The sequence below is a fragment of the Marmota monax genome, unplaced genomic scaffold (genome assembly GCF_021218885.2).
Source record: "Marmota monax isolate L192 unplaced genomic scaffold, Marmota_monax_Labrador192_F-V1.1 WCK01_AAM20220418_F8-fsc00021, whole genome shotgun sequence".
Classification (NCBI taxonomy): domain Eukaryota; kingdom Metazoa; phylum Chordata; class Mammalia; order Rodentia; family Sciuridae; genus Marmota; species Marmota monax.
Genome location: NW_026695228.1, coordinates 26448029 through 26463017, shown reverse-complemented (window position 1 = coordinate 26463017; position 14989 = coordinate 26448029). Strand labels below are relative to the sequence as shown.

At 48.1% G+C, this 14989-nt stretch overlaps 1 protein-coding gene across 10 annotated transcripts in view; it reads left to right on the top strand.

Annotated features, from left to right (window-relative positions):
- Positions 1-14989, top strand: part of Dnm2 (dynamin 2) — an 89480-nt gene that overhangs the window by 29165 nt on the left and 45326 nt on the right. For all 10 annotated transcript variants that reach the window (XM_046437505.2, XM_046437503.2, XM_046437504.2 and 7 more), the window contains exons 2-3: positions 5441-5514; positions 14248-14397. In XM_046437505.2, coding sequence (XP_046293461.1) covers positions 5441-5514; positions 14248-14397 — 224 coding nt within the window. The remainder of the gene's footprint in view (positions 1-5440; positions 5515-14247; positions 14398-14989) is intronic.

The window sequence follows — 14989 nt, the reverse complement described above, 5'->3', positions numbered from 1 at the left end:
CTCCAGACTCTCAAGGTGAAGCCAGCAAACCCATGTCACTATGTCGCCATGATCGAACTGGCTAATCCGTTGCAAAATTCTCAGCCCCTTGCCTGGCATACAGTGAGCGCTCCATGACTGTTAGTTCCTCTTTTTTTTTTTTTTTTGTACTGGGGATTAAACTCAGAGGCACTGAACCAATGAGCCACATCCCCAGCCCTTTTTATATTTTACTTAAAGACAACACTGAGTTGCTTAGGGCCTCGCTAAGTTGCTGAGGCTGGCTTTGAACTCAAGATCCTCCTGCCTCAGCCTCCCAAGCTACTGGGATTACAGGCGTGCACCAATGCACCCGGCTCCCCTTATATATTTTTTTTTAAGTAATTTTTTTTAGCTGTGTGCAATGGTACAGTACCTATAATCCCAATGACTGGGGAAGCTGAAGCATGAGGATCATAAGTTCAAGGCCATCTTAGCAACTTAACAAGACCCTATCTCAAAATAAAAAATACAGAGGGCTGGGATGTAGCCCAGTGATGAAGCACTTCTGGGTTTAATCCCTGGTACAAATTAAAAAAAAAAAAATCTATATTAATTTTTTTTTGCAGTGTTAGGGATTGAACCCAGGACCTCATCTATGCTAGCCAAGTAGCCAAGTACTTTACCACTGAGCCACATCCCCAGGCCTTAAAAAATTTCAAGTGGTTTTTGGAAGCAGTAATGCATGTGTATGATGTGCAGTTCAAAGATGTTTGAGAACATGCAGTGCCGGGCTCCTGACAGCACTCTGCTCTTGAGGCTCTATTGTGTTTTGTTTTCTTTAGTCACAAAGTGCAGACGTTCTTCTGTACCTTTTTTCCCTATTCACTTAGTATATCCAGAAGGAAGTTCCGTGTCAGGAGATAAAAGACTTTTCCTTTTTATGTGGTGGCTGCACAGTGCCACGGATGGGCTGTCATTATTTAACTAGTGCTCCCTACCCCCACTGGGCTTTTGAGCTGCTCAGATGTGAGCTTTTCTTCTAATTGTGAAGCTAACGAGTTCAAGGACTAGTGGAGTGGTAGCTCTCTACTTCCATGTCTCAATTTTCATTAGCTGTGTCTTCCTGGATTTTATGTTTGTGACTTTTTGGTTTTCTTTTTGTTGTTTTCGTGCTAGAGATGGAACCCAGGACCTTGAGTATGCAAGGCAAGCACCCCACCAATGAGCCACAGCCTCAGTCTCACCTTCTTTTTTTTTTAGAGAGAGAATTTTTTTTTTAATATTTATTTTTTTTAGTTTTTGGCGGACACAACATTTTTGTTTGTATGTGGTGCTGAGGATCGAACCCGGGTAGCACGCATGCCAGGTGAGCGCGCTACCTCTTGAGCCACATCCCCAGTCCCAGTCCCACCTTCTTATATGTGTATGTATTTTTTAGTTGTAGATGGACACAATGCCTTTATTTTACTTATTTAGTATTTATATGGTGCTGAGGATGGAACTCAGTGCCTCACATGTGCTAGGAAAGCACTCTACCACTGAGCCACAACTCCAGCTCTTCTTGTTTTTTGAAGCTGGAAATGGAATCCAGGGCCTCACATAAGCTGAGCACATCCCCAGGCCAGTGAGCCCTTTTTCTGAGATTTAATTTAGACTTTAATCGTATAATTTTTTTTTTTTTGGTAGTGGGGATTGGGGACTTGGGGTCACTTGACTATTGAGTGACATTCCAAGCCCTATTTTATATTTTATTTAAAGACAGGGTCTCACTGAGTTGCTTAGCGCCTCACTGTTGCTGAGGCTGGCTTTGAACTCGCCATCCTCCTGCCTCAGCCTCCCGAGCCACTGGGATTACAGGTGTGCACCACCATGCCCAGCTAATTCACAAATTTTTTTTTTTAAATATTTATTTTTTAGTTGTAGTTGGACACAATACCTGTATTTTATTTATTTATATGTGGTGCTGAGGATCGAATTCAGGGCTTCGCACGTGCTAGGTGAATACTTTACCGCTAAACCACAACCCCAGCCCTAAATCACAAATTTTAAGTGCACACCTTGATGTTTTTATATAACTGCGTGGAACCTCTGGATCACTGAATAGATCAAGATTTAAGATGTTTTCATCAAACCAGAAAGTTCCCTTATTCCCCTTACAGCCAGTCCCCCTAAAGGAAACCCTCTAGTGCTCTGATTCCTATCACCAGAGACTTGTTTTGCCAGTTGAAGTTCAAATCCGCCCTATGACTCAGCTGGAGAAACAAGGGCATATGTCTTCAAAAGATGTGTATAGGAATATCCAGAGCAGCTCTCTTTGTTACAGCCCCAGACTGGGAAGACCCCAGTCATCTCTGTCAGCTGATGAAAGGATGAACACACCGTGTTTCATCCATGTAACGGGACACGGTTTGGCAATGAGAAGGGATGAATTTCTGTCTCGCTGGATATGACAGAGGCACTGCACCGATGTTGGTGACTGTCCTTACACACTGTCCTAGCCATTGAGCATTCCTCTTCTGTGATTAGAAAACAGTCAACAGGGGCTGGGGTGGTGGCTTAGCGGTAGAGCACTCGCCTGGCACGTGCGAGGCACTGTGTTTGATTCTCAGCACCACATATAAATAAATAAAATAAAGATCCATTGACAAAAAACCAGTCATCAAAGGTGGTGTAGTGGAATTGGGGACTCTTGTGAAGGTGGCACACTGTCATTGCTTCTACTAGTTACTGTGTTAGCACCCATGGTTTCTGAGATGCCACCTATATACAGGGTGCCTCCAATTCCTGTCTCTTGTGTCCTGCATTTGAGTCTTTGTGAGGCCCCAGGAAGGCCTGGGCCAGGGCTACATGTGATAGCCTCCAGGTTGAGTCTCCTCAGCAGACCTACGGTGTCCTCTGAAGAGTCTAATGTCCCTGTGTCCACTGTGAAGGGGAGTCCGGGCCCTGTCTGGATGCAGTGGTGAAGAGCTAGTGTTGAGTTCTGATGACCCACAGTGGTCTCCTGGCTCTTTCTGTCACACTGCCCCTCCACACCAGGGCTGCATGTGTCTTGACCCTCGTTCCACCTTCTCAGAGAGTCCTGTTTGACCAGCCCAGCCCCCAGCCCTAGAGTCACCCCTGAGCAGAGGACCTTGGCTGAGGTATAGGATCTGGCTCAGTCTCCTCACTGGCCAAATGAGGGACTACCGGGAGTAGAGGACTACTCAGTGTGTCGCATGAAGTGGGGCATGCAGTGTAGAGTGCTCAGGGCAGGGCAGGCAGGGTCTTTGGGCTCTGTCATCCTCTGGAGTATGACACCATAACCCCTAGTACCCAGGGTATGTAGAGCTGACTTTGCGCCGTAAGGCTGCAGGGGATGAGGTACAGAGCTGGCATGTTTCCTTGGGGTATTTTCTTCTTACAACGGGTGTTTAAAAAGCTGACATTTGGGCTGAGTGTGGTGGTGTGTTGCCGGCAAACCAGAAAGCTGAGGCAGGAGAATTACAAATTTGAGGTCAGCCTGCACAACTTGGTGAGACCCTATCTCAAAATAAAACTAAAAGGCTGGGGCTGTAGCTCAGTGGAAGAGCACTTGCCTAACCCATGTGAGGCGCTGGGTTCCATCCTCAGGACCACGTAAAAATAAATATATAAAATGTATTGTGTGCATCCACAACTAAAGAAAAAATTTAAAAAATAAAAAAATAAATAAAACTTAAGGGGCTAAGGGTATAGTCCAGTGACAGAGCACTTGCCTAGCACGTGAGACTCTGGCTTCAATCTCTAGTGCCACAAAACCAAAAAAGTCCCCCATAACATGACATCTGTTATCATCAAACCCCACCAGTGGTGAGCAGCTTCTTCATTGTTACTCCCACGCCCCCCCTTCAACATTACCCCTGCTGAGTCTGTCAACTGGACGAATATTCTGGAACTTCAGTGCCTGGTTCTGCTGCTAGTTAACTGTGTCTTCATGAGTGCTTCCAGAACTCTGATGCCTGTGGAGATCCCCATAAGGATGCAGGTCATGTGGTCACTGCCATATTCCTGCATCCAGGAAAAAGAGGTGCTGCATAGCATGCTGGGATGGCCACAGGCTGACAGATTCACAGCTCACCATGCACCTTGCTTGGCAAGTGTACCTCTCCACTCACCTTCTGTACACTGGTTTAGGATTCTGACCTCTGTCTAGGCTTGAGAACCAGCACTCTCCTTTGGAACCCTCCAGGATCCCAATCTAGGGCTTTCCAACCTGGGGAGGGCACCTCCTTGCTGGGGAGGGCATAGTACTAATGGCATTTGGTCTACATCTGGTTGAGAACTGGGATCTGGTGTCTGTCTTGCCATGTGTGGGATGTACAAGCCCAGCACTGATTATCCTGTGTCCTGTATGAATTTTGGACAGTCTTCTAGGTATAAATCTTGTTTAAAATTCCCTGTGCCTAGCTGGGCGCAGTGGCACACACCTGTAATCTCAGTGGCTCAGGAGGCTGAGGCAGGAGGATCTTGAGTTCAAAGCCAGCATCAGCAATGGGCAAGGCACTAAGCAACTCAGTGAAAGCCTCTCTCTAAATAAAATACAAAATGGGGCTGGGGATGTGGTTCAGTGGTTGAGTGCCCCAGAATTCAATCCCTGATACAAAAAGAAAAAAAAAATTCCCTGCACCTAAAACCTTTTTCATGTAAAATAAGAGGCTTTCACACTGCTTTAATGTCCTCTAAACGTGTGAGTCCTTCCTAAGGGACCACTTGGGCATTCTCGCTTTCCTTTTTTAATTTTTATTTAAAAAAAAATTTTTTGGTACCAGGGATTGAATTTAGGGGCATTTAATTACTGAGCCACATCCCCGGCTGCCCCTTTTTTTTGTATTTAATTTAGAGACAGAGTCTCACTAAGTTGCTGAGGCTGGCTTTGAACTCGCAATCCTCCTTCCTCAGCCTCCCAAGCTGCTAGGATTACAGGCATGCACCACGACGCCCAGCTCACTTTCCATTCTTTTAATTTTATTTTGAGGCAGGGCTTTGCTAAGTTACCCAGGCTAGCCTCTAACTTGCAATCCTCCTGCCTTAGCCTCTCAAGTCACTGGGATTACAGACATGCATCATTAAACCTGGCTTAGATTTAATATTTTGGACATGCAATGTAATTTGCTGTCAACTACTTTTATTTTGCCTTTTTATCGTACTTGTGGCACTGTAGTAACTTAAAATAGGTAGAAAATATACTGGGGGAGGTTGTCCAATTACTTTCTAAGGAGAGGGCCCTCTGGGAATGCTGGTGTTGGGACATAGCCTGCCAGAGGGAAAGAGGTCTATCCTCATGGCCTTTGGTCCCTCCTCTACCCCTTTGACCTCAGGACCCTCTAAGATCAGAGTGTTCTCCAGAGATTGGTATCTTTGCCAAAGTTTGCAAAAGCGAGTTGCTCCACTGGTTGCAGTCACACTTCCTGCCCCTTCAGCCTGACATGTGAGTCATTTCTGTTCCTTTGTTCTCTCACAGAGACTTCCTTCCCCGTGGATCAGGAATCGTCACCCGGAGGCCTCTCATTCTGCAGCTCATCTTCTCAAAAACAGGTATACTATGGTGCCCAGGAAGAGCTGGGGCTTAGGGTGGAATCCTGGGTTCTGGGCTGTCATTTGGGTTTGAATTCACATATCCCACATGTAGGGAAGTTGAAAAACAGTTCAGTGAATACCCACACCCCCAGAGTCCTCAACTGCGACCAGGTCCCTGGGTGTCAGAGATCCTTTCTAACATGTTTGTGCTGAATCCTTTCAAAATCATGAGCGCACTTCAACCTGAAATGCCTCAGCACACTTCTGTGCAATGAGGACACTTTCCTGTGTCATCACAGAACCAGGCCCAAGAGAAGGAATCATCGCTGCTTGTTGTCTGAGGCGCAGTGCATACTCACAAATTGCCAATAAGCCCCAAATATCTTCTATAGCTGGTTTTACAGTCAGGGAAACTGAGGCTTAGCCAGTTTACCTGCCTTTCTAGTGAGTGGCAGATCTGGGATTTTCACCTGGGCATATCAAAATCCCACCTGGGACCCGGCTCCTGGCTGGACCTTCTCACCTTTCTCCCTTGACTCTGCTTTGCCCAGCATGGGGTGTGTAGCTCCAATGGGAGGTGGCAGGGGATTGGCCCAGCTCTTCCTCTATCTGAGCTGCACCCTGGGGTATAGGTCACAGGTGGGCCAGTGGACTGCTACTTCTGGATCGGGCACCCAGACAGCTGTGCTAGTCCAGTGCAGTGGCAGAGCTGCTGGTTTCAGATGTTAGCCCTAAACCAAGTCCCTAGGAGGTTTGTCCTACACTGGGTCTCTGTTTCCCATTCAACAAGTTGGGGTGCGGGGGTGAAGATAAGCATTTTTCATGTGTTTCCAGGGTATGTTTCTGCCGTTACAGCTGCTGCTGCTGCTGGCTCCTAGTGGCACTGGAAAGCCTGCACTGGTGGATGGGGACTAGGAGCTGGGACTGTCCAGGTTCCCATCCTGGTTCCTGGGGTGGGCCCCCTATTCAGGATCTTGTCTGTCTTTACCTAATGCTGGCACACACCAGACCTTGCCGCGCGCTGCTACCCTGATGGCTGTGGTTTTGTGCTTGTTGCCGGTGTGTCTTAGGGTGGCATTAGAAAGCAGGTCAGCTTCCTGCATTGAAAGTCACTGACAGTCTTCATGGCAGGTTGAGGGGTGGCTCCCTTATCACTGAGTCCATCACCCACCAGTGGGATTTGGATATACTCGGGGGTAGAGGCCCAGGGAGAACATTCTAGGAGGGGCAGCGGCACATGCAAAGCTGGGGTGGGAGGCTGTGAGGTGAGGGTGGGGTCCAGGAGGCAGGTGGGACATGACCAAGAAGGCATGGTAAGGGATTCAGGCAGCCAGAGCTAGGTTGGCAGTGGGATGGAAAGAGAATGGCTCATTCCTCTGGGGGAGGGAGGGACAGCATGGCACCAGGTGAGTGGTGATGGAGCCAGCCTAGGCAGTGCTGTGGTGGTGAAGGGCAGCCTGGAGGGGCCTCCAGGCCAGGCACCAGATGTAAGAGGAGCCTGGGCTTGGGGAGACAGGATACTAATAGTAGGAGGGAGGAGATGAGCACCCTGTGGGATTCTGTGGGGTGCTGAGGGGGCTACGCAGGGCTGTGTTGCTCCTAGAGGTGAAGTTCTGGGGGCTGAGCTCCAGAGCCAAGCTGTTCACATGCTTACTAGCCAAAAACTTGAGCAGGCAGCTTTCCTTTCTATACTGCAGTTCCCTCAACTATAAGTGGGTGACAATGTGCCTCCCTCATGTCCTTACTTGGCCGTGGCCTATCTGTGTCTTCCTGTGGGGTCCAAAATGCAAAGACATGGCCCCTGAAGCTGGGTCTAGGTCCTTCTGTGTGACTCCTGAAACTCCCAAGGTTGCAGGTTTCTTGTTCAGTCTGGTCTCAGTGAACCATTACTTTTAACCAGTGAAGTTTAAAAATTACCCAAGACCGCAGCCAGCAGGATTTTAGTGGTCCATGGGTGAACCTGCCTTCACTGGGAATTACCCTTGAGCCTCGTAAACTCTGAGTGCTAGGGACTCTTCTGTGTGGAATGTGGGTGACATGGCCTGCTGAGCTCCCTGCCCCCGGTCTTGACTTTGACTTTGGTCTGTCCTCACAGAAGTCAGAGAAGAGATGTTAGGATTTGACTCCCAGGCTTCCCATTGGCCTCAGAATAAAATCCAGCCTCTCCTCAAGGCTTTGTGGCTTTGACCTGTTCCTTCTGGTCTAACAGCCCCTCCTGGTCTGTGGCTGCCCTACAGTCTCCCTCCTGACCTCAGGCTCATTTGTTCTCCACCTCTAGGCCTTTGTGCTCACTGTGCTCTCTGCCTGGAGTACCCTGCCTAGATTTTCCCCTCCGCTAGGTGACCCTCACCCCTCCTCCATCCTGGCTACTTGCTGCCTTAGTCCCCACACTTGCATCCCGTGGCACCATCCTGTTCTTGTGTGTTTGCCTTGATTTCTCCCTACTGCGGTGTCAGTGCCCCAGGCCTTCATGCTGATCCACTTAGTTTCCTACTCTTCCCTTGTGCCCAACACAGGGCCCAGGCCAGCACCAGGCATGGGCTGTGTCTTGGGTGCTGTGAGGACCTCTGTGTGCCCCTTCTCTTCCAGTGGAAAGTGGGCTAAACTAGGCATGGTGACACATGTAGCTCCAGCTACTAGGTAGGCTGAGCACAGGAGTTCAAGACCCCATCTCAAAAAAAAAAAAAAAATAGCTGCGGTTGTCAGCCACTCTTTATCTAGCACTTTCTTCCTGGGCCATGCACTCCCCCACTCCCCCAGCATTTTAACACTTTTCCTGGCCATGGTAAACCTGCCTGCCCATCTGTCTATCCTTCCTTCCTTCCTTCCTTCCCTTCCCCTTCCCCTTCCTTCCTTCCTTCCTTCCTTCCTTCCTCCCTCCCTCCCTTCCTTCCTTCTCTTCATCCTTTTTTTCCTTAGGAATTGAACCTAAGGGTGCCCTACCACTGAGCTATAGCCCCAACCCTTTTTATTTTTTCTTTTGAGACAGGATCTTGCTAAGTGTCCTTCTGCTTTGGCCTTCTGAATTTCTGGGATTACAGGTGTATGCCACTGTGCCTGGGCTTAAGTGTGACACTGTCCTTAAGTGTGACAGTTTCCATCAGTGTGAGTCAGGTTGAAGACTGAGTCCTGGGTGGGTCCCCAACAAGAGACTAAGTATGCTGGTCTCTGGGTGCTCTTTTCTCTAAGAGGAAATGGCCTGGAGCTAGCATGGCTAGCTGGGGACTGTTGGGATGCCAGCTTACATTTGTAGTGTGTCCTCTATTGGGAGATCTTGCCCACTTATCTCAAAGGGAGTTAAAGGGCCAAGTGGGATTGGAAGTGCTGTGTGCTGTACCCTGTCTTGGGTGGCTAAAGTCTCTGGAAAGTTCTGCATAAACGGATCCTGTTTGACTGTAGGGTACACAGGGTCTCCCAAGTGTGTCTGAGCCCCGAGTCACTCATGCCCAAGCATGCCTATCACAATGCCAGATCGAAGGAAGGCAGATCTTGTCTTTCTTCTTTCAGGAACCAGCCTGGTGGTTTTGTTCTTTGCTTGGCTGGGAGTGGGGGAGGATGGCAAGCTCCCCTCTGTGCAGAGACCCTCTGTGCAACATGCTCAGACCACGGGACAGTCTGTTGAGTTCCCCTAAGACTGACACCTAAAAAAAAAGCTGCCAGCGGGCTTCCTGTGCACCCACACCCAGATTTGATTACATTCTCATAGCACTAGTAATAGCTTTGGATTTTGTGCTGGCTTTTGCATTGTAGGGAAACTGAGGCACTGAATGAAGGACCGAAAGCCTGGGCTGGGTGTGGCTAGGCTATGGAGCTTCATAGTGCCAAAGCACTTCCACCTCACACTTTTTTTCCAAGTCCTATTGGGGTACCTGAGGACCCCACTTAATGTAGATTTCTCAGCAGAACTTTGACCTTTGTGACTTCAAGGAAATACTACTGGACATATGTCCAGGTGTGTCTTTAGGATAGGGAGGCCATCCTCTGATTACCTGTGGCCTTCTTTTAGATCCTTTAAAACAAGAGAGCTCCAGTGGAAATCCTTGTGGGACATTGATCTCAGTCAAAGGGCTACTTCCTTGTGTCCCAGGTGGAGATGGGCTGCTGCGAACAGTGGGAATCCATTGGGGGATCACAGTGATGATATCCTCCTGGGCCAGAGCATCTGATGCTTTGTAATAGATTGGCTCATACATGTTTTTTAAGCAGCTATTGCATAATCAGATGCTGGGGAGTGCAAAGCCCTTTGCTCTTTTTTTTTTTTTTTTAAGAGAGAGAATTTTTTAATATTTATTTTAGTTTTCGGTGGACACAACATCTTTGTTTGTATGTGGTGCTGAGGATCGAACCCGGGCCGCACGCATGCCAGGCGAGCGCACTACCGCTTGAGCCACATCCCCAGCCCAAGCCCTTTGCTCTTGAATTCCAGCTTCTGTGGAGGTAGATAGGCCTGGAAGGAGAGCAGAACCTCACTCTAGAAGAAAATCACGAGGGCATCCACCAAGCTCACCATTTGGCCACTATCAGGAAGCCCAGCAGTGGATGAGGATGGCTGGTTTGGTAGCCCGGCTTCTGGGCCAGGGTCTTGTTTCTTCCTTCATTCCTGCTGTGTGCCAGGCCCTGGGCTGGGGCCTATGGAGCTAAGAGCCTTCTAGAGGTACCAGCCTGGCTGAGAGCACAGCAGGCAGAGGGGAGAATACACTGCTGCTAATAGGGTATGTGTCATTGTTGAAAGGCCACACCATTAGCCCAGGGGCCAGAGGAACTGGCTTTATCACCTGGAAGTACTGGGACCAGGGAATGAGTGAGGAGTGCAGTCCAGCAGCAGGGACTAGGATGGGCAGTGCTGGCAGTGGCTTATGGCTTGACCTTGGCAGCTGGGGACAAGTCAGTCTTAAGGCCTCTGAGTTCTTTCTTTCTATGTGTCTACCTGTCCATCCATCCCCCCTTCCCCCTCCCATCCAGTACTCCCACCAAGGGCCTCACATATGCTAGACAAGTGCTTCACCACTGAGCTCCACCCAGCCCCTTTTTATTTTCATTTTGAGGCAGGGTCTTGCTAAGTTGCCCAGACTGGTCTCAAACTTGTAATCCTCCTTTCTCAGCCTCTCAAATAGCTAGGATTACAACTGTGTACCACTGCACCCAGTGCCTCTGACATATTATTTGAGTCAGTGGGTCGTTAACTAAATCATTGCCAGCATTTGACCACATTCAGAAAGGGGGACATTTGTATTAGGACCTGCAAGAGGAGATGGGATGCTATTTGACTTCTGAGACTCATTTGCCTTTGTGTGTGTGTGTGTGTGTGTGTGTGTGTCACTGGGGATTGAACCCAGGGCCTTGTGCATGAGAGGCAAGCAATCTACTAACTGAGCTATATCCCCAGCCCTCACTTCCCTCTTTTGACTCCCTCTTGTTTAGGTCAGGGAAATGCAGAGCCCTTGGCCCTCATCATTGTTCCTGCCATATTGTGCCATGGGGTTCTTTGCCCACTCACATGGCAGCGGTGGTGGCTGTTCCTTTTTGTATACAGGTGTTAATTCCTCAAGACTTCATAGAAGCCCTATTGTAATGCCCAGTTTACAAATCAGGAGACAGGCCTTGGGGGGGGGGGGCTCTACTGCATACTAAGCTAATAACTTCATTGCATACTGGTTTCTGAGGTGCCACAGCTGGTGGGCCACATAAACAGAATGCAGAATGACGGAGTTCAGATAGGGAAGGAGGCCAAGCTGCAGGATTCAGGGAAGTCTGCCTGGAAGAAACGACGGGCAGGGAGGACCTGGAGGAGGAGGAAGTGAGGCCAGGCTTTCCAGACACCGCGCCTGGCAGGGGAGAGGACCTATGTCCTGGTTTTCAGCCTCTCTTGTGTCCCATATCCCTTGCACTCCTTAAAGGAGAGTGGCCTCTCTTGGGGGCCAAGCCAGGGCTTGAAACTGGAAGAGAACTGAGGTTCTGTGGGGGTTGGGGGATATTACATTTTTAGTGGCTGCTACAGGAAGAGTAGCCAAGTGTTTCCTCTTATCCCTGTGGAGGGCCAGAGTGTGACTGTCCTTGGGAACTGGGTCAGCTGATAGCCTGGGTGGGGTGGGGGAAGGGATCCTGAATCCTCTAGCTGGCATCCTATTGCCCTGCTCCCGGGTGGCCAGTGCTTGTGCAAAACGTGAATATGAGGGCTGGGGATGTGGCTCAAGCGGTAGCACGCTCGCCTGGCATGCGTGCGGCCGGGGGTTCGATCCTCAGCACCACATACAAACAAAGATGTTGTGTCCGCCAATAACTAAAAAATAAATATTAAAAAAAAAAACAAACATGAATATGAGTCCACTGAGGCCCACTGACTCTGCAGCAGAAGCTGGGAAGTAAGATCCTTCCAGAGGCTTCATGGAGGCCCTCTGGCGTAAGAGTCATGAACCCCACTAGGCTGTCTGGGTTCCAAGTCCTGTCTCCACCACTGAGCTTTGTCCAAAGTCATTTCACTAATCTGGGCCTCAGCTTTCCAATCTTTGAAATGGGGGTCATGGAGATGCCTATCTGCTGTGAGACTCAGAGAGAGTATGGGACCACAGACAGGACCTGACCGGAGTGAACGAGGGTTGGAGGTTTGCACAGTCAGTTAGGTTTTAGTGATGGAAAAGCACTCTCTTCTTTTGGCCGCCTTATACCTCTGGATAGTGGCACTCCAATAGTGCAGGCTTTCTGCAGCTCTGGGCTCCCTCTTGAGGCAGCTGCTTTTCTTTCTTTCTTTTTTTTTTTGTAGTTGTAAATGAACAGAATACCCTTATTTTACTTGTTTATTATATATTTTTTAATGTGGTGCTGAGGATAGAACCCAGTGCCTCACACATGCTACGCAAGTGCTCAGCCCCTGAGCCCCAGCTCCAGCCCGAGGCAGCTTCTTGATGGCAATGCTATTCATGCAGCCAGGTCTCCTCCTGGTGGACGTCGTGGATGTTTCCAGTTGTTAACTCAGAAATGCCATGCCAGTGCACATCTTTGCATTTCTTCCCTGGGCCGGTTCTCCAGCCCAGTGGCCCATGTGACTTGCTTCCTTTGACTTTTCAGCATCACTGCAGGAGCTATGATCTCTGAACTTGATGGTCCCTACTTCCCAGAATTTTACTGTGAAAATTCAGATATTTGAAAAAGTGCAAAAATTGTATAACGAACACCTTTGTGTTCAGCATCTACATTCTACCATGAATGTGTTCGTTATTTTTAATTATTTCATGCGGTACTGGGGATTGAACCCAGGGGTGCTCTACCACTGAGCCACCTTCCCAACCCTTTTTATTTTTATTTTTATTATTTTGGCACTGGGGACACTTTACCACTCAGCTACATCCCCAGTCCACTTTTATTTTTTATTTGGAGGTAGGGTCTCCTTAAGTTGTCAAGGTTAGACTTGAACTTAGAATCCTGCCTCAGCCTCCCAAGTTGCTGGTATTACCCGTGTATGCCATCACAACTGACTGAACAGTTTTTCTGTTTGCCTGTCCCATCTCTGTGCTTTAGGACTGGATTCCCTCGTTCAGGACCCACACTGCCACATTAATCACTTATGTGTTCCTCTTGTTCTCATTCCCAATGTGGCTTTCAGACACCCTGAGCTCCTACATCTGCTTGAGATCCTGCCCAGGAAGCAATTCTTTTGAGTCATTTATATCCAGGTGGGGTTCCCCTTGAACATATAGGAGGGGAAGGAGGGACATCAAGATGGCTTTGGCAAGGCCAGCAGGGATACTCTGGTTCCCTTGGGGAAGGACAAAATACTATGGGAGCTGGGTGGCGTATGCTTGTAATCTCAGCGACTTAGGAGGCTAAGGCTAGAGGATGGCAAGTTCAAGGCCAGCCTAGGCAACTTAATGAGACCCTGCCTCGAAATAAAAAATAAAATGGGCTGGGGATATAGCTTTGGATAAAAGCACTCCTGAGTTCAATCCCCTGCCCCTCCAAAAAATGCTATGTGAGAACATCTATTACATACTGAGTCTGCCAGTACAATTTGAACATCCCTGATTGAAAAATACAGGACCTGAAATGCTTCAAAGTAAGTACTTTCTGAGTGCCGACATGACACCCAAATGTTGAATTTTTACATCTGACCTCATGTATGGTTGCAGTCAGTACAGGGGGACACTTAAAATATTGTGTAAAATCACCTTTAGGGATGTGTCTTGGGTGTATAAGAAACAAATGAGTTTCACATTTAGACTTGGGTCCCATGCCTAAGATGGTTCACTATGTATGCACGAATATTCCAGAATCTGAAAAATCCCCAGATTTGAAACACGTCTAGCCTTGAGCATGTTGGATAAGAGATACTCCACCTATTATTTCTTGTGGAATCTCCAGGTCTGAAAAGGGGCTCTGTCTGGGCTGGGGATGTGGCTCAAGCGGTAGCGCACTCGCCTGGCATGCGTGCGGCCCGGGTTCGATCCTCAGCACCACATACAAACAAAGATGTTGTGTCCGCCGAAAACTAAAAAATAAATATTAAAATTCTCTCTCTCTCTCAAAAAAAATATTAAAAAAAAAAAAAGAAAAAGAAAAGGGGCTCTGTCTATAGGAGCCCCCCCTCAGTACTGGTCATAAGAATGAATCTCTTGGTCTCAAAATTCCTAGAGTGATTGTAACTGTTTCTATTCTTCCCCTGCTTGAAAAAGCACTCGTTCCAAAAGTCTTTCTGTTCTCTACCCTTGACAAGATGGCTTTTCTTTCTCATATTGAGTATCTCTCTTCCTTTTTCAGAATATGCAGAGTTTTTGCACTGCAAGTCCAAAAAGTTTACTGACTTTGATGAAGTCCGGCAGGAGATCGAAGCAGAGACCGACAGGGTCACGGGGACCAACAAAGGCATCTCCCCAGTGCCCATCAACCTGCGCGTCTACTCGCCACATGGTAGGCAGCTCAGAATGAGACCCCCCCACACATGAGAGCAGAAGAATGCTGACTGTCCCCCAGTCATGGGGAGATCTACCTACTCACAAAGAATATGCTTCCTTTTTTCTTCATAAACGCACAGCTCTAAAAAAAAAAACCCACATACCAGGAAGATTGCTGGGAGTATTGAGGCCTGGGGCAAAGTGTAGCTCTCTACTTTTAATCAGGGCATCATCCTTGCTGCCTCTCCTATTCCATAAGGTCCACCAGAAACCAGACTTATTTGCAGATGTCCTCATTTTAAAACTCTGAATTAAAACATGAGCCTGCTGCTATATGTTGCTGTTGGCCCAGAGGCCTGGATTGTGATAGCAAATGCCATTTGGGGACCATCTCAACATATTTTTCTTGAGATGGGTTCCTGGTGATAAATTGTAAAATGTATTTATTTTTGAATTATTAATGACTATATATGGCTCAGGAATTTAAAAATTACCTGAGAGGATGGAAATATTGCTCAGCAGTAGAGCACTTGCTTAGCATGTGCAAGGCCCTGGGTGCCATTCCCAGTACCAAAAAAAAAAAACAAACCATCAAACAGTATGTGGCA